General features: G+C 43.0%; 1 protein-coding gene across 2 annotated transcripts in view; it reads left to right on the plus strand.

Moving 5' to 3' along the window:
- The window catches only part of LOC128700226 (beta-mannosidase), a gene marked incomplete at its 3' end in the record, with an annotated part of 173911 nt that overhangs the window by 131401 nt on the left and 15357 nt on the right, over nucleotides 1-27153 (plus strand). For both annotated transcript variants that reach the window (XM_070100816.1, XM_070100817.1), the window contains 2 exon segments: nucleotides 10418-10506; nucleotides 22912-23031. In XM_070100816.1, coding sequence (XP_069956917.1) covers nucleotides 10418-10506; nucleotides 22912-23031 — 209 coding nt within the window.

A 27153-nucleotide genomic window follows, 5' to 3' on the forward strand; every position in this document is an offset into this window, starting at 1 on the left:
TTACAAGTCAGCCAGCCACCGCGGTCGCTTCCAAGCATACAATCGGAACATTTCATATTATCACAGCCTTTTTAGTGATTGCACCTACAAAATAAGTAAGTCACCATGGGCCCCAAGAAAGCTTCTAGTGCCAACCCTACAGCAAAAAGGGTGAGAATTACAATGGATATGAAGAAAGAGATCATTGCTAAGTATGAAAGTGGAGTGCATGTCTCCGAGCTGGCCAGGCTGTACACAAAACCCCAATCAACCATCGCTACTATTGTGGCCAAGAAAACGGCAATCAAGGAGGCTGTTCTTGCCAAAGGTGCAACTATGTTTTCGAAACTGAGATCGCAAGTGATAGAAGATGTTGAGAGACTGTTATTGGTATGGACAAACGAAAAACAGATAGCAGGAGATAGCATCCCTCAAGCGATCATATGTGAAAAGGCTAGGAAGTTGCATGACGATTTAATTAGAAAAATGCCAGCAACTAGTGGTGATGTGAGTGAATTTAAGGCCAGCAAAGGTTGGTTTGAGAGATTTAAGAATCGTAGTGGCATACATAGTGTGATAAGGCATTGTGAGGCTGCCAGTTTATCCAATTTCTAGACATTCTTGCTCAGGTTTGGGTTCCGTACTGGTGCCTGACGTGCACGATGTACAGTGTTATGAATGACTCTTAGATGTTGAACAGCTATTCTTAGATTTGCAAGACACGCATTTGCTGAGGCAGTTGTTTGGATGATTTACGTCTATGGTGATGTGCTCGGTATCATACTCATCCCAAGGTCCTCTGAGTGAGGTTTGTACTCCATCTGCAGTCTATATTGCCATCCCCAAACTTCATAACTTTGAAATAATGTTGTTATAATTACCGACAATATGTTAGGTAAAAGGACACAAGTGCAACTAATGATAAGGTTCCTGAAGAGCGAAACTTTGCGACAGTAAAATGTCACATTAGTTACACTTGTGTCTTTTTGCCTTCATAACTTTGCACTTGTTGGGGTTAAATATCAATAGCTATCAGTCAGAGCAAGCCTGAAGCCTGTCCGGATCCATTTGTAGCCTTTCTTGGTCTACGTCTGGTTGTATTCTCCTCAGTTTCACGTCATCTGCCAACAGGAATACCTCTACCTGTATCCCTTCCGTCATGTTATTCACGTATGAAAGAAAGAGCACTGGTCCCAGTAACGATCCATGTGGAAGCCCATTCGTCACATGCGCTAATTAAGATTCCTCTTCCAGTATGTTGAAAATGGTATATGTCGAAAATGGTATGGTCCTCCTATAGTTTCTATTGCTCCTGGGAACGAATTTCTCCTCTGCCTCCTTGCACTTTCTTGCCGCATACTCCATCTCATACACTGTCTTCCCATTACTCTCTTTCCCACTGTAATTAATACAGGAATTACCTCATACATGTGTATTTCCCTCTTTTGAAGGCTAGCATCTCACATCCTTTTCATGCTTGCTCTGTCTCCACTGTTATTTCCACAAGGGATTTGAAACTCAGGGCCATGTGGTAGCTAGCACCGAGGGACATTGCAATAATAATATTTATGTATGAACCACTCAGTGTGAATGCACGGTCCAGCTTAGCTGGTTCAATCTCTATCTCTTTGATTAAATCTCTGACATGTTGGTGCATGAACTTCTCCAGTACTACCTCCAGCATGTTAGCACTCCACGTTGTTTTCCTCAGTGTGGTTCTAGGTTCTCCTAGACAATCTGTGATTAAAGTCTCCCAAGGCTGCAAATGTGGGACCTACTGTTCTACATGAGCAGGTGTGTGTGTGTGTGTGTGTGTGTGTGTGTGTGTGTGTGTGTGTGTGTGTGTGTGTGTGTGTGTGTGTGTGTGTGTGTGTGTGTGTGTGTGTGTGTGTGTATACTCACCTATTTGTGGTTGCAGGGGTCGAGTCACAGCTCCTGGCCCCGCCTCTTCGCTGATTGCTACTAGGTCCTCTCTCTCCCTGCCCCATGAGCTCTATCATACCTCGCCTTAAAACTATGTATGGTTCCTGCCTCCACTACATCACTTTCTAGGCTATTCCATGGCCTGACTACTCTATGACTGAAGAAATACTTCCTAACATCCCTTTGATTCATCTGAGTCTTCAACTTCCAATTGTGACCTCTTGTGTCTGTGTCCCATCTCTGGAACATCCCGTCTTTGTCCACCTCGTCTATTCCGCGCAGTATTTTATGTCGTTATCATGTCTCCCCTGACCCTCCTGGCCTCCAGTGTCGTCAGGCCGATTTCCCTCAACCTTTCTTCATAGGACAATCCCCGTAGCTCTGGGACTAGTCTTGTTGCAAACCTTTGCACTTTCTCTAATTTCTTGACGTGCTTGACTAGGTGTGGATTCCAAACTGGTGCTGCATACTCCAGTATGGGCCTGACGTAGATGGTGTACAGAGTCTTAAACGAACCCTTACTGAGGTATCGGAACGCTATCCGTAGGTTTGCCAGGCGCCCGTATGCTGCAGCAGTTATCTGATTGATGTGCGCCTCAGGAGATATGCTCGGTGTTATACTCACCCCCAGATCTTTTTCCTTGAGTGAGGTTTGCAGTCTTTGGCCATCTAAACTATATTGTGTCTGCGGTCTTCTTTGCCCTTCCCCAATCTTCATGACTTTGCATTTGGCAGGGTTAAATTCAAGGAGCCAGTTGCTGGACCAGGCTTGTAGCCTGTCGAGATCTCTTTGTAGTCCTGCCTGATCCTTGTCCGATTCGATTCTTCTTATTAACTTCACATCGTCTGCAAACAAGGACACTTCTGAGTCTATCCCTTCCGTTATGTCGTTCACGTATACCAAGAACAGCACAGGTCCTAGGACTGACCCCTGTGGAACCCCGCTTGTCACAGGCGCCCACTCTGACACCTCGTCGCGTACCATGACTCGTTGTTGCCTCCCTGTCAGATATTCTCTGATCCATTGCAGTGCCTTTCCTGTTATGTGTGCCTGGTCCTCTAGCTTTTGCAGTAACCTCTTGTGAGGAACTGTGTCGAAAGCCTTCCTGCAGTCCAAAAATACGCAGTCGATCCACCCCTCTCTCTCTTGTCTTACTTCTGTCACCTTGTCATAAAACTCTAGTAGGTTTGTGACACAGGATTTTCCTTCCCTGAAACCGTGCTGGTTGTCAATTATACACTTGTTTCTTACCAGGTGCTCCACCACTCTCCTCCTGATGATCTTCTCCATGACCTTGCATACTATACACGTTAGTGATACAGGTCTGTAGTTTAGTGCCTCATGTCTGTCTCCCTTTTTAAAAATTGGGACTACATTTGCCATTTTCCATACCTCCGGGAGTTGCCCAGTTTCAAATGATGTGTTGAAGATCTTTGTTAATGGCTCACACAATATCTCTGCTCCCTCTTTAAGGACCCATGGAGAGATGTTGTCTGGTCCCACCGCCTTTGAGGTGTCAAGTTCGCATAGCAGCTTCTTCACCTCCTCCTTGGTTATATGTACCTCATCCAGCACTTGCTGGTGTGCCCCCCTGTTCTGATTTCTTGGAGTCCTACTGGTTTCCACTGTAAATACCTCTTTAAATCTTGTGTTGAGCTCCTGACATACCTCTCGGTCGTTTCTTGTGAATTCCCCATCACCCTTCCTCAGTCTGATTACCTGGTCCTTGACTGTTGTTTTCCTCCTGATGTGGCTGTACAACAGCTTCGGGTCAGTCTTTACTTTTGATGCTATGTCATTTTCATATTGTCTCTGAGCCTCCCTTCTTATCTGTGCATATTCGTTTCTGGCTCTTCGGCTGATTTCTTTATTTTCCTGAGTTCTCTGTCTTCTGTACCTTTTCCATTCTCTAGTACACCTAGTTTTTGCCTCCCTACACCTTTGGGTGAACCAAGGACTCGTTCTGTTCTTCCCATTATTTCTGTTTCCCTTGGGAACAAACCTCTCCTCTGCCTCCTTGCATTTTGTTGCTACATAATCCATCATTTCTTGTACTGGTTTTCCTGTCAGTTCCCTCTCCCACTGAATGTCTTGAAGGAAGTTCCTCATGCCTGAGTAGTTCCCCCTTTTGTAGTTTGGTTTTTCCCACCCTATTCCTGCTACTCTCTCCACTTGGAGCTCAACTATGTAGTCGAAGCACAGAACCACATGATCACTAGCTCCTAGGGGCCTTTCATACATGATACCCTCGATGTCCGAACTACTCATTGTGAATACAAGGTCCAACCTTGCTGGTTCATCCTCTCCTCTCTCTCTGGTAGTGTCTCTAACATGTTGATGCATGAGGTTCTCCAGTACCACATCCATCATCTTGGCTCTCCATGTTTCGGGACCCCCATGGGGCTCCAGGTTTTCCCAGTCAATCTCCTTGTGATTGAAATCACCCATAACTAGTAACTTTGTTCCCCCCATGTGTGCTCTCCTGGCCACCTCGGCTAGTGTGTCGATCATTGCTCTGTTGCTCTCATCTTATTCTTCTCTTGGCCTCCTGCAGTTCTGTGGTGGGTTGTACATTACTGCAATTATCACCTTATGTCCCTCAGACTGGATTGTTCCTACTAAGTAGTCCCTTTCGCCCGTGCCATCCATTCCTTCCATTTTCTCAAAACCCCACTGGTTTTTAATGAGCAGTGCAACTCCTCCTCCCCCTCTCCTCCCTCTGTCTTTCCTGAGGATTTGATATCCGGATGGAAAGATTGAATCTGTTATTATTCTGGTGAGTTTTGTTTCTGTGAGTGCTATTATGTCTGGGGATGTCTCTTTGATTCTTTCGTGCCACTCCTCATACTTGTTTGTTATTCCATCTGCATTTGTATACCACACCTTCAACTTCTTTCCTAAGACTGTGGTCTGGGAGGTATATTGGGGTTGGGGAAGTGGGAGACCTGGTAAGGAACTATGGGTTGTTGCTGTGGGGGTGGAGTTTGTAATGTAGTGGGTGGGGGCATTGGATGTGGCATGGGTGTTTTGATTTAGAGTGTTTGGTTGCACTCGGGTTGACCTGGTTGGGAGGCTTCTATAGGAAGTTGTGAGGGAGGCTGTATTTGATCTTCTTCCTGGGTCTGGGATCTCCTGTCTGTCTTCTCCATCCCCTCTCTTTCCTCCTTTCGCCTTTGTACCATCTCTCTCAGTTTCTGCCTTTCTTCTTGTGTTCTGTCGTGGTCGAGATACACCTTCCTGTATGCTGGCATGTCCCTTAATCGTGCTTTCTCCTGCAGGATCCTGGTCCGAGTCGCTTCTGCCTTGAAGGTAACTCTCACTGGCCGGGTTCTTTTTTTTACAAACCCCCCTATTCTCCGAAAATTTTCCAGCTGGGTCATGCCGTCTTCTCCTATTGCTTTCATGATGCTTTCAATTGCTTTTTTTCCCCTTGTTTTCTTGCTTCATATGTTTCCCCTTCAACTTCCTGTAGCCCATACACAAAGACTGACCTCACCCTTTCATTCTCCCACTGCATATCCCTGTGTATCCCCTCATTTAATTTGGTTTCCTCCACTGCAGCTTTCCTTTCATCAGTTTCACTGGCTAATGTACTTGGGCTCAGTGGCCTGTCATTTTCCCTTCTCGGTTTTCCTTGGGCTCTGTTGTTGTCTGTTAGGGCCTCCACATAAAGCTTAGCTCTTTCATTTGCTACAGTCTCCTCTGATAGAGCTTCTCCATGCAGTTGTGCCCCTTCTTTCCCTACAGTCCCCTTATTTGTGGCAGAGGTAGCAGTCTCTGTTGTCAATCCCAAAATGTTCTTTAGTTCTTTAGGCTGTTTCAGATTTTTCAATTCCTCTTCTAAACTCTGTATCCTAGCTTCTGCTGCTTTGACATGTACCTCCCACTTCCTGCTTTCCATATCTATCCTCTCTTCCATTCTCATGCTAAGTTCTTCTAGTTTCTTTTCCCATTCATGATCCCTTTTTATGAGCTCTGCTGCCCAATCTTCCTTTGCAGTTTCCTCCTCCTGTCCCTTGGTTTTTCTTGTTGCTCTCTGGCAACCCATTTTTGTTTTATCCTGATTGCCTCAGAGTGGGAAACCTATGTAGTTCTGTATGTTAGGTTAGTAGTGTGTATGTCAGAGTGTGGAGGGGGAAGTAGTGGAGGAACTGTGGCTATGTGGGAGAGGAGTGGGGAGGGGTGGGGAGGGTTTAGGGTGAACGGGGGAGGGGAGGGTGATCGAGAGTGGGGAGGGATCAGGGGAAGTATTGAGATGTCAGTGGGGGAGGGGGGGAGTGTATGTGTGAGTCTGGATATGTGTGTGTGTGTGTGTGTGTGTGTGTGTGTGTGTGTGTGTGTGTGTGTGTGTGTGTGTGTGTGTGTGTGTGTGTGTGTGTGTGTGTGTTTGTGTATGTGTTTGTGTGTATATATTTATATGTGTGTGTGTGTGTGTGTGTGTGTGTACTCACCTAATTGTACTCACCTAATTGTGGTTGCAGGGGTCGAGACTCAGCTCCTGGCCCCGCCTCTTCACTGATCGCTACTGGATCCTCTCTCTCTCTGCTTCCTGAGCTTTGTCATACCTCTTCTTAAAACTATGTATGGTTCCTGCCTCCACTACTTCACTTGCTAGGCTATTCCACTTGCTGACAACTCTATGACTGAAGAAATACTTCCTAACGTCCCTGTGACTCGTCTGAGTCTTCAGCTTCCAGTTGTGACCCCTTGTCCCTGTGTCCCCTCTCTGGAACATCCTATCTCTGTCCACCTTGTCTATTCCCCGCAGTATCTTGTATGTCGTTATCATGTCTCCCCTGACCCTTCTGTCCTCCAGTGTCGTCAGTCCGATTTCCCTTAACCTTTCCTCGTACGACATTCCCTTGAGCTCTGGGATTAGCCTTGTTGCAAACCTTTGTACTTTCTCTAACTTCTTGACGTGCTTGACCAGGTGTGGGTTCCAGACTGGTGCTGCATACTCCAGTATGGGCCTAACATACACAGTGTACAGTGTCTTGAACGATTCCTTATTAAGGTATCGGAACGCTATTCTCAGGTTTGCCAGGCGCCCATATGCTGCAGCGGTTATTTGGTTGATGTGTGCCTCCGGTGATGTGCTCGGTGTTATGGTCACCCCAAGGTCTTTCTCCCTGAGTGAGGTCTGTAGTCTTTGTCCACCTAGCCTATACTCTGTCTGCGGTCTTCTTTGCCCCTCCCCAATCTTCATGACTTTGCATTTGGCTGGATTGAATTCGAGAAGCCAGTTACTGGACCACATGTCCAGCCTCTCCAGGTCTCTTTGCAGTCCTGCCTCATCCTCGTCCGATTTAATTCTTCTCATCAACTTCACGTCATCTGCGAACAGGGACACTTCAGAGTCTATTCCTTCCATCATGTCGTTCACATATATCAAAAATAGCACTGGTCCTAGAACTGACCCCTGTGGGACCCCGCTCGTAACAGGCGCCCACTGTGATACCTCTTCACGTACCATGACTCGTTGCTGCCTCCCTGTCAGGTATTCCCTTATCCATTGCATTGTGTGTGTGTGTGTGTGTGTGTGTGTGTGTGTGTGTGTGTGTGTGTGTGTGTGTGTGTGTGTGTGTGTGTGTGTGTGTGTGTGTGTGTGTGTGTGTGTGTATATGTGTGTGTGTGTAATTATGTGTCGAATTATGTGTGGGTTTATTATGTGTCTGAAAAGTAGGTGGCTTGTGCTTGGAGTGTAATGTGGATTCTCAGTTGTCGCTTGTGTCCACAACCTCTTGTGACCTGACTCCCACCCTCCTGAGACTTACGCTCACCTACTTACAATGTTGCTTATGCTCGACCTGCTTATAGTAAGTTAATCACCTTGTTCAATGGATTACCATTTGCTATTCCTTATTGAATACTTGAGTGCCTATTCTTTATCGTGCTATGAGAGTTAGACCATTCACATTCAGCTTGGCGGTTAATTGGAACCTGGAACCCCACACCCAAACAACCACTCATAGGTGATACAGTACTTGTAGTGCAGCTGTAGCACTGTAGATTGTCCAGCTCGATGTGACGTCCTGGCGTAGATCCAGCTCGATGTACGTCCTGGCGTAGATCCACCTCAATTTCTTCTCGTTAATAATGTACCCTATTCACTGTATTTCTCTCACTGGTCGCACGATTGTTTCACTTTATTATCTTTCTTGGGTGACACTTGACAACGTCGCCTTACACACTAGCCTGCCCACTCTGCGCCACAACGTTTTTATTTTCTAGATCACTTACAAAATTGTGGCTCTCCCCACACTTATGTGGCTCAGGCAGATTAAAAATCACTTCTAGGATTGTTCACTACCCTGACACACTTAGCAACCCTAGCAGAACACTTGCATAGCCCTCAAAAACACTTATATTCCCAGAGAACGGAAGGCGTGACTAGCGCGCTCGCTGTCCCTACTGTGTGTGTGTACTCACCTATTTGTACTCACCTATTTGTGGTTGCAGGGGTCGAGTCTTAGCTCCTGGCCCCGCCTCTTCACCGGTTGCTACTGGGCCCTCTCTCTCCCCGCTCCATAAGCTTTATCAAACCTCGTCTTAAAACTGTGCAGGGTTCCTGCCTCCACTACGTCATTTTCTAGGCTATTCCACTGCCTTACAACTCTATGACTGAAGAAATACTTCCTAATATCTCTCTGACTCATTTGTGTCTTCAACTTCCAATTGTGGCCTCTTGTTTCTGTGTCCCCTCCCTGGAACATCCTGTCTTTGTCCACCTTGTCTATTCCACGCAGTATTTTATATGTCGTTATCATGTCTCCCCTGACCCTCCTGTCCTCCAGTGTCGTCAGGCCGATTTCCCTTAATCTTTCTTCATAGGACATTCCCCTTAGCTCTGGAACTAACCTTGTGGCAAACCTTTGTACTTTCTCTAGTTTCTTGACGTGCTTTATCAAGTGCGGGTTCCAAACAGGTGCTGCATACTCCAGTATGGGCCTGACATACACGGTGTACAGTGTCTTGAACGATTCCTTACTAAGGTATCGGAATGCTGTTCTCAGGTTTGCCAGGCGCCCATATGCTGCAACAGTTATCTGATTGATGTGTGCTTCCGGAGACATGCTCGGTGTTATACTCACCCCAAGATCTTTCTCCTTGAGTGAGGTTTGCAGTCTTTGGCCACCTTGCCTATACTCTGTCTGTGGTCTTCTGTGCCCTTCCCCTATCTTCATGACTTTGCATTTGGCAGGATTAAATTCGAGAAGCCATTTGCTGGACCAGGTGTCCAGTCTGTCCAGGTCTCTTTGAAGTCCTGCCTGGTCCTCATCAGATTTAATTCTCCTCATTAACTTCACATCATCTGCAAACAGGGACACTTCTGAGTCTAACCCTTCCATCATGTCGTTCACATATACCAAAAATAGCACTGGTCCTAGGACCGACCCCTGTGGGACCCCGCTCGTCACAGGTGCCCACTGTGATACATCATTACGTACCATGACTCGTTGTTGCCTCCCTGTCAGGTATTCTCTGATCCACTGCAGTTCCCTTCCTGTTATATGCGCCTGATGCTCTAGCTTCTGCACTAATCTATTGTGAGGAACTGTGTTAAAGGCCTTCTTGCAGTCCAAGAAGATGCAATCAACCCACCCCTCTCTCTCGTGTCTTACTTCTGTTATTTTATCATAAAACTCCAGAAGGTTTGTGACACAGGATTTGTCTTCCGTGAATCCGTGCTGGTTGGCATTTATACTCTTGTTCAATTCCAGGTGCTCCACCACTCACCTCCTGATAATCTTCTCCATAATTTTGCATACTATACACGTCAATGACACAGGTCTATAGTTTAGTGCCTCTTTTCTGTCTCCTTTTTTAAAAATGGGAACTACATTTGCCGTCTTCCATACCTCAGGTAGTTGCTCAGTTTCCAGGGACGTGTTGAAGATTGTGGTAAGTGGCACGCACAACATATCTGCTCCCTCTCTAAGGACCCACGGGGAGATGTCCGGTCCCATTGCCTTTGAGGTATCGATGTCCCTTAGCAGTTTCTTCACCTCCTCATCTGTATGTATGTCTTCCAACACTTATTGGTGTATTCCTTGCTGGTGTCCCCATCTGGTCTGTCCCCCCAGAGTCCTTCCTGTCTCTACTGTAAATACTTCCTTAAATCTCGTGTTGAGCTCCTCACATACCTCTTGATCGTTTCTTGTGAGTTCCCCACCTTCTTTCCTCAGCCTTATCACCTGGTCCTTGACTGTTGTCTTCCTCCTAATGTGGCTATACAGCAGTTTCGGGTCAGATTTGACTTTCGATGCTATGTCGTGTGTGTGTGTGTGTGTGTGTGTGTGTGTGTGTGTGTGTGTGTGTGTGTGTGTGTGTGTGTGTGTGTGTGTGTGCGCGCGCGCAACCCTCAAAATCGTCAGGTTTAACGCTAACGCTGATATTTTAATAGTATCGGCTGGTACGGACAGTTTTTTCCCTCTAATGCCGATATCGTAAAATGGACGATATTCGTCAATACAAATACTTTGGCACAACCTTAATATATAAATATTTTTACAGAATATGGAGGTCGTTGGAAGATGCTGCATTACTACGCCAGAAAATTCTTCTCCCCTCTCATAGTATCTCTTTCTCAAGTGAATGATGACGTGAGTTGATCAATACGTTATCTTATAAGCCATATCTCTATTTAAAAAAAATGCACCAAATATTTTCTAAATAAGGAATCATAAAACAATGAAATTATATATATATATATATATATATATATATATATATATATATATATATATATATATATATATATATATATATATATATATATATATATATATACATATGTCGAGCCGAATAGGCAGAACTTGCGATCTTGGCTTAAATAGCAACGCTCATCTTGCCATATAGAACAAGTGAAAATTTGTGTATGCAATAATTTCGCCAAAATCATTCTGAACCTTACGAAAAAAAGATATTTGATTATGTCTGTTTAGTACTAAATTATTGTAAAGGTATTTAAAATATATTTTGTTGGGTTAGGCTAAAATAATTTGTTCTTGTTATAATAAGGTTAGGTAAGTTTTCAAAGTTCCTTTTGGTGCAAAATTATAAATTGTTACATCAACATTAATGAAAAAAATATATCTTTAAACGTATAAGAGAAAATTTTAGAAAGGACTTAATTTTAAATGAGTTCTTACTAATTGACCAGTTTTACATATTCGGCACGACATTATATATATATATATATATATATATATAAATGTATATTATATATATATATATAATGTATATTATATATATATATAATGTATATTATATATTATATATATATGTATATTATATATATATGTATATTATTATATATATATTATATATATATATAATGTATATTATATATATATGTATATTTTATATATATATATATATAATGTATATTATATATATATATATATAATGTATATTATATATATATGTATATTATATATATATATATATAATGTATATTATATATATATATAATATATATATATAATTATATATATAATATATATATATAATTATATATATATATAATGTATATTTATATATATATATATATATATATATATATATATATATATATATATATATATATATAATGTATATCATATATATATATATATATATATTTAATATATATTCGTTAGGTTACACATATACATATATACTTTTCGTGGTAATCCAAATGTACAAATTCTAGTAGTTAAAATAAGAAAGTTTAATAAGATTTATTTCATGATTTGTTTACGTAAGTCATTTTACTGATCCTTCTCTTTATTTTCCGTTACATATATTAAAGGGATTTTCTCTACCCTATGTTTGTACCTTTATTTAGAGTACTGTAATATTTAATTTACTGATACAGTTCAAACTCTGAAACATTTTTCAAAACTAGAGAAATGAAGAATTTTTACTCTAGTGTATCACAGTCAGAGGTTGGAGAGAAATGGTATAAAATACATACACAATGAAAATATACACAAATGCAGTGCAATAAGAAATAAGATTCATCATTGACCACTTTGCTTTGCAACGGAGTGATTATTTTTATGTCACAGAGAAACCTTGATGAGTATATGTAAGAAGCGTAGTGAGATAAATACCAAGCGTGATTTACCATTCAAATTTACTCACATAATCTGACTCTGCACCTCACTACGCTCCTTGTATATGTTTAATAAGGTTTCTCTGCTTGTAGCTTGAGAAAAATCCTTCTGCACTGGAGAAACGTTGTCATAAACAACAAAAAAAGGGCACAATACCGTGACTGGAACGATACACAAATGGTCCGAGTCGGCTCCTCTCTTCTATGTGCGGGTTACTTGTGAAACGTTGTCTATATAGAATCTCGTTACACAACGTTTGTGCATCTCCTTCCACAGAGATTACTTGATTTACAACAAACTTGAGGCTCCAGTGATGCAGTACACACACATCCCTCCATTATAATCCATTCTTTTAAACGAAGATCTGCAAGATCGCATTTTTTATTTTTTTTTCAATATATACTCATGTGTTGGCAGTTTACATAACTACTCTAGCGAGACGTACTCTTGGAAAATGTGTTGGCCGACTACGTTATTACTCTAGCGAGACGTACTCTTGGAAGATGTGTTCTCAGACTACGATACTAGTCTAGCGAGACGTACTCTTGGAAGATGTGTTGGTAGACTACGATACTAGTCTAGCGAGACGTACTCTTGGAAGATGTGTTGGCAGACTACGTTACTAGTCTAGCGAGACGTACTCTTGGAAGATGTGTTGGCAGACTACGTTACTAGTCTAGCGAGACGTACTCTTGGAAGATGTGTTGGCAGACTACGTTACTAGTCTAGCGAGACGTACTCTTGGAAGGAGCAGACTGCAACTTGCCTCAAAATATACTTTAACACCTTACAAGCATTCCTCATTTGTTTATTTTATATTGTCTCTTAAGGTCATTTTGCAACTTTTTTTATGCAATCCGTGAATAAGGGAGCTTCTTAATTGCAATTTACCCTTGTGTTACCTTACAACCTGAGAAGATATAAACTTTCAGTATCACTTGGCCTGATATACGTTGTTATAAGCATAACTTTTCCTACCTGATAAAGAAATTTATTTATCTCTTAAAATTCACACCAGATTGGGAAAATAGAATTTGAAGAAAGGATAAATCAGACACCTTGGAAGCAGAGTCCGAGAAGTATTTGCAGGGAAAGATATGCAAGTTTTGTGAACTCGAAGTTAAACCGAAAAATTCAGAGGAAAAAGCCGGAAAGAATACTGGAAAAAATCCTCAAAGAAAAACTGCAAAGAAAAAATTAAACTCTTAGTTCAGGTTAGGTTAGATTACGATTTTTACCGTCGGATTATTCTTTGAACATTTTCTTAATTTTTCCTAGATTAGAATTCAAAAAGCATACTAGAGAATAATGTTGTTAGTTAACTGATTTATAGCCTATCGATTACAAAAATGGCGTATTTAACATGTTCACCAATGAAATTCATGTACTTCTTTGTGTATAAACCTTATGAGCAATGCTTACGTCAGGTTCTCTGGGATGTCACATGAAATATATTTCATGCAAGAATATGACCACAATATATATATTTTTTAAAATGAATAAATACATACAAACTTTACAAAAAAAAATATGATAAAAGTTTGCATACAATCTAACCTCACACATTTAAGTTCCAGATTTCAATTTGCCTAAATGATAATTAAATTTTAAGAAAGTGGTTCACCTTGAAGTCAAATGAAACCAGAGCAAAATAATTATATACAAGATCACTTAAAAAAGTCAGATCAGGCCCCACTGTGCACCCTGTACCTGAATTTCAGCAACCACTTTTGTACGAATTGCTGTGTGCGTTTCTGCATAAAGGTAATATCTGTTTAAACTTTATTACAACCCAGGATTCCAAATGGCCTGTTACCCCGGGTGTAATGGGAGCAAATAAACACAGTAGAAAAAGTTTAGACTTATATTATCCTTCACCAATTTATAACAGCAATATGTACACTATGTACAGTGATAAGTATAGTGCACTCCACGGTAAGCAAAGCAGAAATAGAAGCCACAAGATAGCAGACTGTGCTTCAACCAGCTCTAGAATGGGAATGACCAGGGCAGACAGGAGAGCGGTACCCACATAACCTCTGCGATTGCCAAAACCATCTTCTTATTGGCTAGAACCTGGTCACTAGTTGAACGACGGGGCCCGATCATCAACTCTTAGCAACCTGGTTCGCTGGTTGGGGGAGATAGCCTGTAAATGAGGGTGTGTACGTGCGCCGAATAAAGGTTACGTACTCTTTGCATGCCACAAACTTCATATATTTTTTGTTCTGGGTTAGGTTAGGTTAGGTTAGGTTTGGTAAGGTTAGGTTAGGTTAGGAAGCTTGACGACAAATTCTTCTGCCAAGTAGCAGACCAGTCAGAATTGTGACATATATGTGGGCCAGCGGGCTGCCTGCAACAACATCCTGGTTGATCAAGCAAACATAAGACAAATCTGGCCACTACAGTGTTCCCAACACTGCCTACACTACTACACTACAGTGTTCCCAACACTGCCTACACTACTACACTACAGTGTTCCCAACACTGCCTACACTACTACACTACAGTGTTCCCAACACTGCCTGCACTACTACACTACAGTGTTCCCAACACTGCCTACACTACTACACTACAGTGTTCTCAACACTGCCTACACTACTACACTACAGTGTTCCCAACACTGCCTACACTACTACACTACAGTGTTCCCAACACTGCCTGCACTACTACACTACAGTGTTCCCAACACTGCCTACACTACTACACTACAGTGTTACCAACACTGCCTACACTACTACACTACAGTGTTCCCAACACTGCCTACACTACTACCCTACAGTGTTCCCAACACTGCCTACACTACTACACTACAGTGTTCCCAACACTGCCTACACTACAGTGTTCCCAACACTGCCTACACTACTACACTACAGTGTTCCCAACACTGCCTACACTACTACACTACAGTGTTCTCAACACTGCCTACACTACTACACTACAGTGTTCCCAACACTGCCTACACTACAGTGTTCCCAACACTGCCTGCACTACTACACTACAGTGTTCCCAACACTGCCTACACTACTACACTACAGTGTTCCCAACACTGCCTGCACTACTACACTACAGTGTTCACAACACTGCCTACACTACTACACTACAGTGTTCCCAACACTGCCTACACTACAACACTACAGTGTTCCCAACACTGCCTACACTACTACACTACAGTGTTCCTAACACTGCCTACACTACAAACACTACAGTGTTCCCAACACTGCCTACGCTACAGTGTTCCCAACACTGCCTACACTACTACACTACAGTGTTCCCCTACACTGCCTGCACTACTACACTACAGTGTTCCCAACACTGCCTACACTACAGTGTTCCCAACACTGCCTACACTACTACACTACAGTGTTCCTAACACTGCCTGTACTACTACACTACAGTGTTCCCAACACTGCCTACACTACTACACTACAGTGTTCCTAACACTGCCTACACTACTACACTACAGTGTTCCCAACACCGCCTACACTACTACACTACAGTGTTCCTAACACTGCCTACACTACTACACTACAGTGTTCCCAACACTGCCTACACTACTACACTACAGTGTTCCCAACACTGCCTACACTACTACACTACAGTGTTCCTAACACTGCCTACACTACTACACTACAGTGTTCCCAACACTGCCTACACTACTACACTACAGTGTTCCCAACACTGCCTGTACTACTACACTACAGTGTTCCCAACACTGCCTACACTACTACACTACAGTGTTCCCAACACTGCCTACACTACTACACTACAGTGTTCCCAACACTGCCTACACTACTACACTAGAGTGTTGCCAACACTGCCTACACTACTACACTACAGTGTTCCCAACACTGCCTACACTACTACACTACAGTGTTCCCAACACTGCCTACACTACTACCCTACAGTGTTCCCAACACTGCCTACACTACTACCCTACAGTGTTCCCAACACTGCCTACACTACTACACTACAGTGTTCCCAACACTGCCTACACTACTACACTACAGTGTTCTCAACACTGCCTACACTACTACACTACAGTGTTCCCAACACTGCCTACACTACTACACTACAGTGTTGCCAACACTGCCTACACTACTACACTACAGTGTTCCCAACACTGCCTACACTACTACACTACAGTGTTCCCAACACTGCCTACACTACTACACTACAGTGTTCCCAACACTGCCTACACTACTACACTACAGTGTTCCCAACACTGCCTACACTACTACACTACAGTGTTCCCAACACTGCCTACACTACTACACTACAGTGTTCTCAACACTGCCTACACTACTACACTACAGTGTTCCCAACACTGCCTACACTACAGTGTTCCCAACACTGCCTACACTACTACACTACAGTGTTCCCAACACTGCCTGCACTACTACACTACAGTGTTCCCAACACTGCCTACACTACTACACTACAGTGTTCCCAACACTGCCTACACTACAACACTACAGTGTTCCCAACACTGCCTACACTACTACACTACAGTGTTCCTAACACTGCCTACACTACAACACAACAGTGTTCCCCTCCCTCCCTACGCTACAGTGTTCCCAACACTGCCTACACTACCGTGTTCCCAACACTGCCTGCACTACTACACTACAGTGTTCCCAACACTGCCTACACTACAGTGTTCCCAACACTGCCTACACTACAGTGTTCCCAACACTGCCTACACTACAGTGTTCCCAACACTGCCTACACTACTACACTACAGTGTTCCTAACACTGCCTGTACTACTACACTACAGTGTTCCCAACACTGCCTACACTACTACACTACAGTGTTCCTAACACTGCCTACACTACTACACTACAGTGTTCCCAACACCGCCTACACTACTACACTACAGTGTTCCTAACACTGCCTACACTACTACACTACAGTGTTGCCAACACTGCCTACACTACTACACTACAGTGTTCCCAACACCGCCTACACTACTACACTACAGTGTTCCTAACACTGCCTACACTACTACACTACAGTGTTCCCAACACCGCCTACACTACTACACTACAGTGTTCCTAACACTGCCTACACTACTACACTACAGTGTTGCCAACACTGCCTACACTACTACACTACAGTGTTGCCAACACTGCCTACACTACTACACTACAGTGTTCCCAACACTGCCTACACTACTACACTACAGTGTTCCTAACACTGCCTACACTACTACACTACAGTGTTGCCAACACTGCCTACACTACTACACTACAGTGTTGCCAACACTGCCTACACTACTACACTACAGTGTTCCCAACACTGCCTACACTACTACACTACAGTGTTCCCAACACTGCCTACACTACTACACTACAGTGTTCCCAACACCGCCTACACTACTACACTACAGTGTTCCTAACACTGCCTACACTACTACACTACAGTGTTGCCAACACTGCCTACACTACTACACTACAGTGTTCCCAACACTGCCTACACTACTACACTAGAGTGTTGCCAACACTGCCTACACTACTACACTACAGTGTTCCCAACACTGCCTACACTACTACACTACAGTGTTCCTAACACTGCCTACACTACTACAGTACAGTGTTCCCAACACTGCCTACACTACTACACTACAGTGTTCCCAACACTGCCTACACTACTACACTACAGTGTTCCCAACACTGCCTACACTACTACACTACAGTGTTCCCAACACTGCCTACACTACTACACTACAGTGTTCCCAACACTGCCTACACTACTACACTACAGTGTTCCCAACACTGCCTGCACTACTACACTACAGTGTTCCCAACACTGCCTACACTACTACACTACAGTGTTCCCAACACTGCCTACACTACAGTGTTCCCAACACTGCCTACACTACTACACTACAGTGTTCCCAACACTGCCTGCACTACTACACTACAGTGTTCCCAACACTGCCTACACTACAGTGTTCCCAACACTGCCTACACTACTACACTACAGTGTTCCCAACACTGCCTGCACTACTACACTACAGTGTTCCCAACACTGCCTACACTACTACACTACAGTGTTCCCAACACTGCCTACACTACTACACTACAGTGTTCCCAACACTGCCTACACTACTACACTACAGTGTTCCCAACACTGCCTACACTACTACACTACAGTGTTCCCAACACTGCCTACACTACTACACTACAGTGTTCCCAACACTGCCTACACTACAGTGTTCCCAACACTGCCTACACTACTACACTACAGTGTTCCCAACACTGCCTACACTACTACACTACAGTGTTCCCAACACTGCCTACACTACTACACTACAGTGTTCCCAACACTGCCTACACTACTACACTACAGTGTTCCCAACACTGCCTGCACTACTACACTACAGTGTTCCCAACACTGCCTACACTACTACACTACAGTGTTCCCAACACTGCCTACACTACTACACTACAGTGTTCCCAACACTGCCTACACTACTACACTACAGTGTTCCCAACACTGCCTACACTACTACACTACAGTGTTCCCAACACTGCCTACACTACTACACTACAGTGTTCCCAACACTGCCTACACTACTACACTACAGTGTTCCCAACACTGCCTACACTACTACACTACAGTGTTCCCAACACTGCCTGCACTACTACACTACAGTGTTCCCAACACTGCCTACACTACAGTGTTCCCAACACTGCCTACACTACTACACTACAGTGTTCCCAACACTGCCTGCACTACTACACTACAGTGTTCCCAACACTGCCTACACTACTACACTACAGTGTTCCCAACACTGCCTACACTACTACACTACAGTGTTCCCAACACTGCCTACACTACTACACTACAGTGTTCCCAACACTGCCTACACTACTACACTACAGTGTTCCCAACACTGCCTACACTACTACACTACAGTGTTCCCAACACTGCCTACACTACAGTGTTCCCAACACTGCCTACACTACTACACTACAGTGTTCCCAACACTGCCTACACTACTACACTACAGTGTTCCCAACACTGCCTACACTACTACACTACAGTGTTCCCAACACTGCCTACACTACTACACTACAGTGTTCCCAACACTGCCTGCACTACTACACTACAGTGTTCCCAACACTGCCTACACTACTACACTACAGTGTTCCCAACACTGCCTACACTACTACACTACAGTGTTCCCAACACTGCCTACACTACTACACTACAGTGTTCCCAACACTGCCTACACTACTACACTACAGTGTTCCCAACACTGCCTACACTACTACACTACAGTGTTCCCAACACTGCCTACACTACTACACTACAGTGTTCCCAACACTGCCTACACTACTACACTACAGTGTTCCCAACACTGCCTGTACTACTACACTACAGTGTTCCCAACACTGCCTACACTACTACACTACAGTGTTCCCAACACTGCCTACACTACTACACTACAGTGTTCCCAACACTGCCTACACTACTACACTACAGTGTTCCCAACACTGCCTACACTACTACACTACAGTGTTCCCAACACTGCCTACACTACTACACTACAGTGTTCCCAACACTGCCTACACTACAGTGTTCCCAACACTGCCTACACTACTACACTACAGTGTTCCCAACACTGCCTACACTACTACATTACAGTGTTCCCAACACTGCCTACACTACAGTGTTCCCAACACTGCCTACACTACTACAGTGTTCCCAACACTGCCTACACTACAGTGTTCCCAACACTGCCTGCACTACTACACTACAGTGTTCCCAACACTGCCTACACTACTACACTACAGTGTTCCCAACACTGCCTGCACTACTACACTACAGTGTTCCCAACACTGCCTACACTACTACACTACAGTGTTCCCAACACTGCCTGCACTACTACACTACAGTGTTCCCAACACTGCCTACACTACAGTGTTCCCAACACTGCCTACACTACTACACTACAGTGTTCCCAACACTGCCTACACTACTACACTACAGTGTTCCCAACACTGCCTGCACTACTACACTACAGTGTTGCCAACACTGCCTACACTACTACACTACAGTGTTGCCAACACTGCCTACACTACTACACTACAGTGTTCCCAACACTGCCTACACTACTACACTACAGTGTTCCCAACACTGCCTGCACTACTACACTACAGTGTTGCCAACACTGCCTGTACTATTACACTACAGTGTTCCGAACACTGCCGACACTACTACACGACCGTGTTGCCAACACTGCCTGCACTACTACACTACAGTGTTCCCAACACTGCCTACACTACTACACTACAGTGTTGCCAACACTGCCTACACTACTACACTACAGTGTTCCCAACACTGCCTACACTACTACACTACAGTGTTGCCAACACTGCCTACACTACTACACTACAGTGTTGCCAACACTGCCTACACTACTACACTACAGTTTTCCCAACACTGCCTACTCTACTACACTACAGTGTTGCCAACACTGCCTACACTACTACACTACAGTGTTGCCAACACTGCCTACACTACTACACTACAGTGTTGCCAACACTGCCTACACTACTACACTACAGTGTTGCCAACACTGCCTCCAATACAGTGTTGCCAACACTGCCTACAGCACTGAGTTTCGCTCAACACTGCCTACAGCACTGAGTTTCGCTCAACACTGCCTACAGCACTGAGTTTCGCTCAACACTGCCTACAGCACTGAGTTTCGCTCAACACTGCCTACAGCACTGAGTTTCGCTCAACACTGCCTACAGCACTGAGTTTCGCTCAACACTGCCTACAGCACTGAGTTTCGCTCAACACTGCCTACAGCACTGAGTTTCGCTCAACACTGCCTACAGCACTGAGTTTCGCTCAACACTGCCTACAGCACTGAGTTTCGCTCAACACTGCCTACAGCACTGAGTTTCGCTCAACACTGCCTACAGCACTGAGTTTCGCTCAACACTGCCTACAGCACTGAGTTTCGCTCAACACTGCCTACAGCACTGAGTTTCGCTCAACACTGCCTACAGCATTGAGTTTCACTCAATACTACCTACAGCACTGAGTTTCGCTCAACACTGCCTACAGCACTGAGTTTCGCTCAACACTGCCTACAGCACTGAGTTTCGCTCAACACTACCTACAGCACTGAGTTTCACTCAACACTACCTACAGCACTGAGTTTCACTCAACACTGAGTTTCGCTCAACACTGCCTACAACACAGTTTCGCTCAACACTACCTACAGCACTGAGTTTCACTCAACACTGAGTTTCGCTCAACACTGCCTACAACACAGTTTCGCTCAACACTACCTACAGCACTGAGTTTCACTCAACACTGAGTTTCGCTCAACACTGCCTACAACACAGTTTCGCTCAACACTACCTACAGCACTGAGTTTCACTCAACACTGAGTTTCGCTCAACACTGCCTACAACACAGTTTCGCTCAATACTACCTACAGCACTGAGTTTCGCTCAACACTCATAACTGGAACATTGTTCACTGGTAATTTCTGTTATAATATGTAAGAACTTCCTGGAATATTATTTATAGAAGAAAATTTATGAAAATTTTACTCTACTGAAATTTTTACGCAGCGCTGTATAGTCCTTGTGGCTTAGCGCTTCTTTTTGATTATAATAATAATCTACTGAAATTTATTATTAGTAGTAGTAGTAGTAGTAGTGTTAATAGTAGCAGCAGCAGCAGTAGCAGCAGCAGCAGCAGCAGTAGTAGTAGTAGTAGTAGTAGTAGTAGTGTTAATAGTAGCAGCAGCAGCAGTAGCAGCAGCAGCAGCAGTAGTAGTAGTAGTAGTAGTAGTAGTGTTAATAGTAGCAGCAGCAGTAGCAGCAGCAGCAGCAGTAGCAGCAGCAGCAGCAGTAGTAGTAGTAGTAGTGTTAATAGTAGCAGCAGCAGCAGTAGCAGCAGCAGCAGCAGTAGTAGTAGTAGTAGTAGTAGTAGCAGCAGCAGCAGCAGCAGCAGCAGCAGCAGTAGCAGCAGCAGCAGCAGCAGTAGTAGTAGTAGTAGTAGTAGTGTTAATAGCAGCAGTAGCAGTAGTAGTAGTAGTAGTAGTAGTAGTGTTAAGAGTAGCAGCAGCAGCAGTAGCAGCAGCAGCAGTAGCAGTAGTAGTAGTGTTAATAGTAGCAGCAGCAGCAGTAGCAGTAGTAGTAGTAGTAGTAGTGTTAATAGTAGCAGCAGCAGTAGTATAGTAGTAGTAGTAGTAGTGTTAATAGTAGCAGCAGCAGCAGCAGCAGCAGTAGTAGTAGTAGTAGTAGTAGTAGTAGTGTTAATAGTAGCAGCAGCAGTAGCAGTAGTAGTAGTAGTAGTAGCAGCAGCAGTAGCAGCAGCAGCAGTAGTAGTAGTGTTAATAGTAGCAGCAGCAGCAGTAGTAGTAGTATTAGTAGTAGTAGTGTTAATAGTAGCAGCAGCAGTACTAGTAGTAGTAGTAGTAGTATTAGTAGTAGTAGTAGTAGTGTTAATAGCAGCAGCAGTAGCAGTAGTAGTAGTAGTAGTGTTAATAGTAGCAGCAGCAGTAGCAGCAGCAGTAGTAGTAGTAGTGTTAATAGTAGCAGCAGTAGCAGTAGCAGCAGTAGTAGTAGTAGTAGTAGTAGTAGTGGTAGTAGTAGTGTTAATAGCAGCAGTAGCAGCAGTAGTAGTAGTAGTAGTATTAGTAGTAGTAGTAGTTGTAGTAGTGTTAATATTAGCAGCAGCAGCAGTAGTAGTAGTAGTAGTGTTAATAGTAGCAGCAGCAGCAGTAGCAGCAGCAGCAGTAGTTGTAGTAGTAGTAGTTAATAGCAGCAGCAGCAGCAGCAGCAGCAGCAGTAGTAGTAGTAGTAGTAGTAGTAGCAACAGTAGAGGTATTGTGTCATATTTGCTGCTACATCTTCACCTGTCTTTTTCAGTTGAATGTGTACGTCATAAGTGACCTGCTGGAGGAAGTATCGGACGTCGTGTTGAAGATTGACCTTTATCGATATGATCAAAGACACGAAGTCGCTTCTTACAACACATCTTTGACTGTGGTAAGTTGTAAAATGTCTCTATATATTTCGGTCGTTGCGAGGCAGGAGAAACGTAACCTCGTTTTACATAACCCCAGTCAGTCCTCTGTATGTAATAAAAAGAAGTTCAAGTCCCGTATATATTTCTTAGGCAGATAAATATTACCTTCTGAGATAACTTTCCTTTATTTCTACTGTTGCTAAATTTGCAACGTTGCACAGCTCCTGATAACGCACTGAGAAGTGTGGAAGTACCTGAGCTAAAGATTTCCACTCACCGTGGCTTGTCTTGCACACACACACAAACATTATATATACATTATATATATATATATATATATATATATATATATATATATATATATATATAATATATATATATATATATATATATATATATATATATATATATATATATATATATATATTAATATTAACAAGTCGGCCGTCTCCAACCGAGGCAGGGTGACCCAAAAAATAAAGAAAATCCCCAAAAAGAAAATACTTTCATCATTCAACACTTTCACCACACTCACACATAATCACTGTTTTTACAGAGGTGCTCATAACACAACAGTTTAGAAGCATATACCTATATAGATACACAACATATCCCTCCAAACTGCCAATATCCCGAACCCCTCCTTTAGAGTGCAGGCATTGTACTCCCCATTTCCAGGACTCAAGTCCGGCTATATAAAAATAACCGGTTTCCCTGAATCCCTTCACTAAATATTACCCTGCTCACACTCCAACAGATCGTCATGTCCAAATACCATTCACTCCTAACACGCTCACGCACGCTTGCTGGAAGTCCAAGCCCCTCGCCCACAAAACCTCCTTTACCCCCTCCCTCCAACCTTTTCGAGGACGAACCCTACCCCGCCTTTCTTCCCCTACAGATTTATATGCTCTCCATGTCATTCTACTTTGATCCATTCTCTCTAAATGACCAAACCACCTCAACAACCCCTCTTCAGCCCTCTGACTAATACTTTTATTAACTCCACACATTCTCCTAATTTCCACACTCCGAATTTTCTGCATAATATTTACACCACACATTGCCCTTAGACAGGACATCTCCACTGCCTCCAACCGCCTCCTCGCTGCTGCATTCACAACCCAAGCTTCACACCCATATAAGAGTGTTGGTACTACTATACTTTCATACATTCCCTTCTTTGCCTCCATAGATAACGTTTTTTGTCTCCACATATACCTTAGTGCACCACTCACCTTTTTCCCCTCATCAATTCTATGATTAACCTCATCCTACATAAATCCATCCGCCGACACGTCAACTCCCAAGTATCTGAAAACATTCACTTCTTCCATACTCCTCCTCCCCAATTTGATACCCAATTTCTCTTTATCTAAATCATTTGATACCCTCATCACCTTACTCTTTTCTATGTTCACTTTCAACTTTCTACCTTTACACACACACCCAAACTCATCCACTAACCTTTGCAATTTTTCTTTAGAATCTCCCATAAGCACAGTATCATCAGCAAAAAGCAACTGTGTCAATTCCCATTTTGTATTCGATTCCCCATAATTTAATCCCACCCCTCTCCCGAACACCCTAGCATTTACTTCTTTTACAACCCCATCTATAAATATATTGAACAACCATGGTGACATTACACATCCCTGTCTAAGACTTACTTTTACTGGGAAGTAGTCTCCCACTCTTCTACACACCCTAACCTCAGCCTCACTATCCTCATAAAAACTCTTTAAAGCATTTAGTAACTTACTACCTATTCCATATACTTGCAACATCTGCCACATTACTCCCCTATCTACTCTATCATATGCCTTTTCTAAATCCATAAATGCAATAAAAACTTCCCTGTCTTTATCTAAATACTGTTCACATATATGCTTCAATGTAAACACTTGATCTACACATCCCCTACCTACTCTAAAACCTCCTTGCTCATCTTACCTCTAATTCTTTCAATTTTAACCCTACTGTACACTTTTCCTGGCATACTCAGTAAACTTATTCCTCTATAATTTTTAAAATCTCTTTTGTCCGCCTTGCCTTTATATAAAGAGACTATACATTCGTTCTGCCAATCCTTAGGTACCTTTCCCTCTTTCATACATTTATTAAACAAAAATACCAACCACTCTAACACTATATCCCCCCCTGCTCTTAACATTTCTGTCATGATCCCATCAGTTCCAGCTGCTTTACCCCCTTTCATTCTACGTAATGTCTCACGCACCTCCCCCACACTTACATCCTGTTCTTCTTCACTCCTAAAAGATGGTATACCTCCCTGGCCAGTGCATGAAATTACCACTTCCGTTTCTTTGTCGACATTTAAAAGTTCCTCAAAATATTCTCGCCATCTACCCAAAACCTCCATCTACCCATCTACTAACTCCCCTACTTTGTTTTTAACTGACAAATCCATTCGTTCCCTAGGCTTTGTTAACTTGTTCAACTCCAAATTTTTTTCTTATTTTCATTAAAATTCCTTGGCAGTGCCTCTCCCACTATCATCTGCTCTCCTTTTGCACTCTCTCACCACTCTCTTCACCTTTCTTTTACTCTCCATATACTCTGCTCTTCTTATAACACTTCTGCTTTGTAAAAACCTCTCATAAGCTAACTTTTTCTCTTTTATCACACCCTTTACTTCATCATTCCACCAATCATTCCTCATTCCTCCTGCCCCCACCCTCCTATAACCACAAACTTCTGCCCCACATTCTAATACTGCATTTTTAAAACTATTCCAACCCTCTTCAACCCCCACACTACTCATACTTGCACCAGCCCACCTTTCTGCCAATAGTTGCTTATATCTCACTCGAACTTCCTCCAACCTTAGTTTATACACTTTCACCTCCCTCTTGCTTGTTGTTGCCATTTTCCCCTTATCCCATCTACCTCTTACTCTAACTGTAGCTACAACTAAATAATGATCCGATATATCAGTTGCCCCTCTATAAACGTGTACATCCTGGAGCCTACCCATCAACCTTTTATCCACTAATACATAATCTAACAAACTACTTTCATTACGTGCTATATCATACCTTGTATATTTATTTATCCTCTTTTTCATAAAATATGTATTACTTATTACCAAACCTCTTTCTACACATAGATCAATTAAAGGATCCCCATTTTGATTTACCCCTGGCACCCCAGAATTACCTACTACTCCCTCTACAACATTTTTGCCCACTTTAGCATTGAAATCCCCAACCACCATTACTCTCACTCTTGGTTCAAAACTCCCCACGCATTCACTCAACATTTCCCAAAATCTCTCTCTCTCCTCTGCACTTCTCTTTTCTCCAGGTGTATATACGCTTACTATAACCCACTTTTCACATCCAACCTTTATTTTACTCCACATAATCCTTGAATTAATATATTTGTATTCCCTCTTTTCCTGCCATAACTTATCCTTCAACATTATTGCTACTACTCCTTTAGCTCTAACTCTATTTGAAACCCCTGACCTAATCCCATTTATTCCTCTCCACTGAAACTCTCCCATCCCCTTCAGCTTTGTTTCACTTAAAGCCAGGACATCCAGCTTCTTCTCATTCATAACATCCACAATCATCTCTTTCTTATCATTCACACAACATCCACGCACATTCAGACATCCCACGTTGACAATTTTCTTATTCTTTTTAGTAATTTTTACAGGAAAAGGGGCTACTAGCCCATTGTTCCCAGCATTTTAGTCGACTTTTACAACACGCATGGCTTACGGAGGAAAGATTCTCATTCCACTTCCCCATGGATATAATAGAAAAAGTACTAAGACCAAGAACTATTAAGATAAAATCATAGAAAACTCAGATGAGTGTGTATAAATAAACGTGTACATGTATGTGTAGTGTGACCTAATTGTAAGTAGAAGTAGCAAGACATACCTGTAATCTTTCATATTTATGAGACAGACAAAAGACACCAGCAATCCTACCATCATGTAAAACAATTACAGGCTTTCGTTTCACACTCACTTGGCAGGACGGTAGTACCTCCCTGGGTGGTTGCTGTCTACCAACCTACTACCACAGGACGGTAGTACCTCCCTGGGTGGTTGCTCTGAAGACAAGTTAAATTGGCATTCTTTTATTATTACGGAGTGATTAATATCT

This window comes from Cherax quadricarinatus, chromosome 74 (assembly GCF_038502225.1).
Source record: "Cherax quadricarinatus isolate ZL_2023a chromosome 74, ASM3850222v1, whole genome shotgun sequence".
NCBI lineage: Eukaryota > Metazoa > Arthropoda > Malacostraca > Decapoda > Parastacidae > Cherax > Cherax quadricarinatus.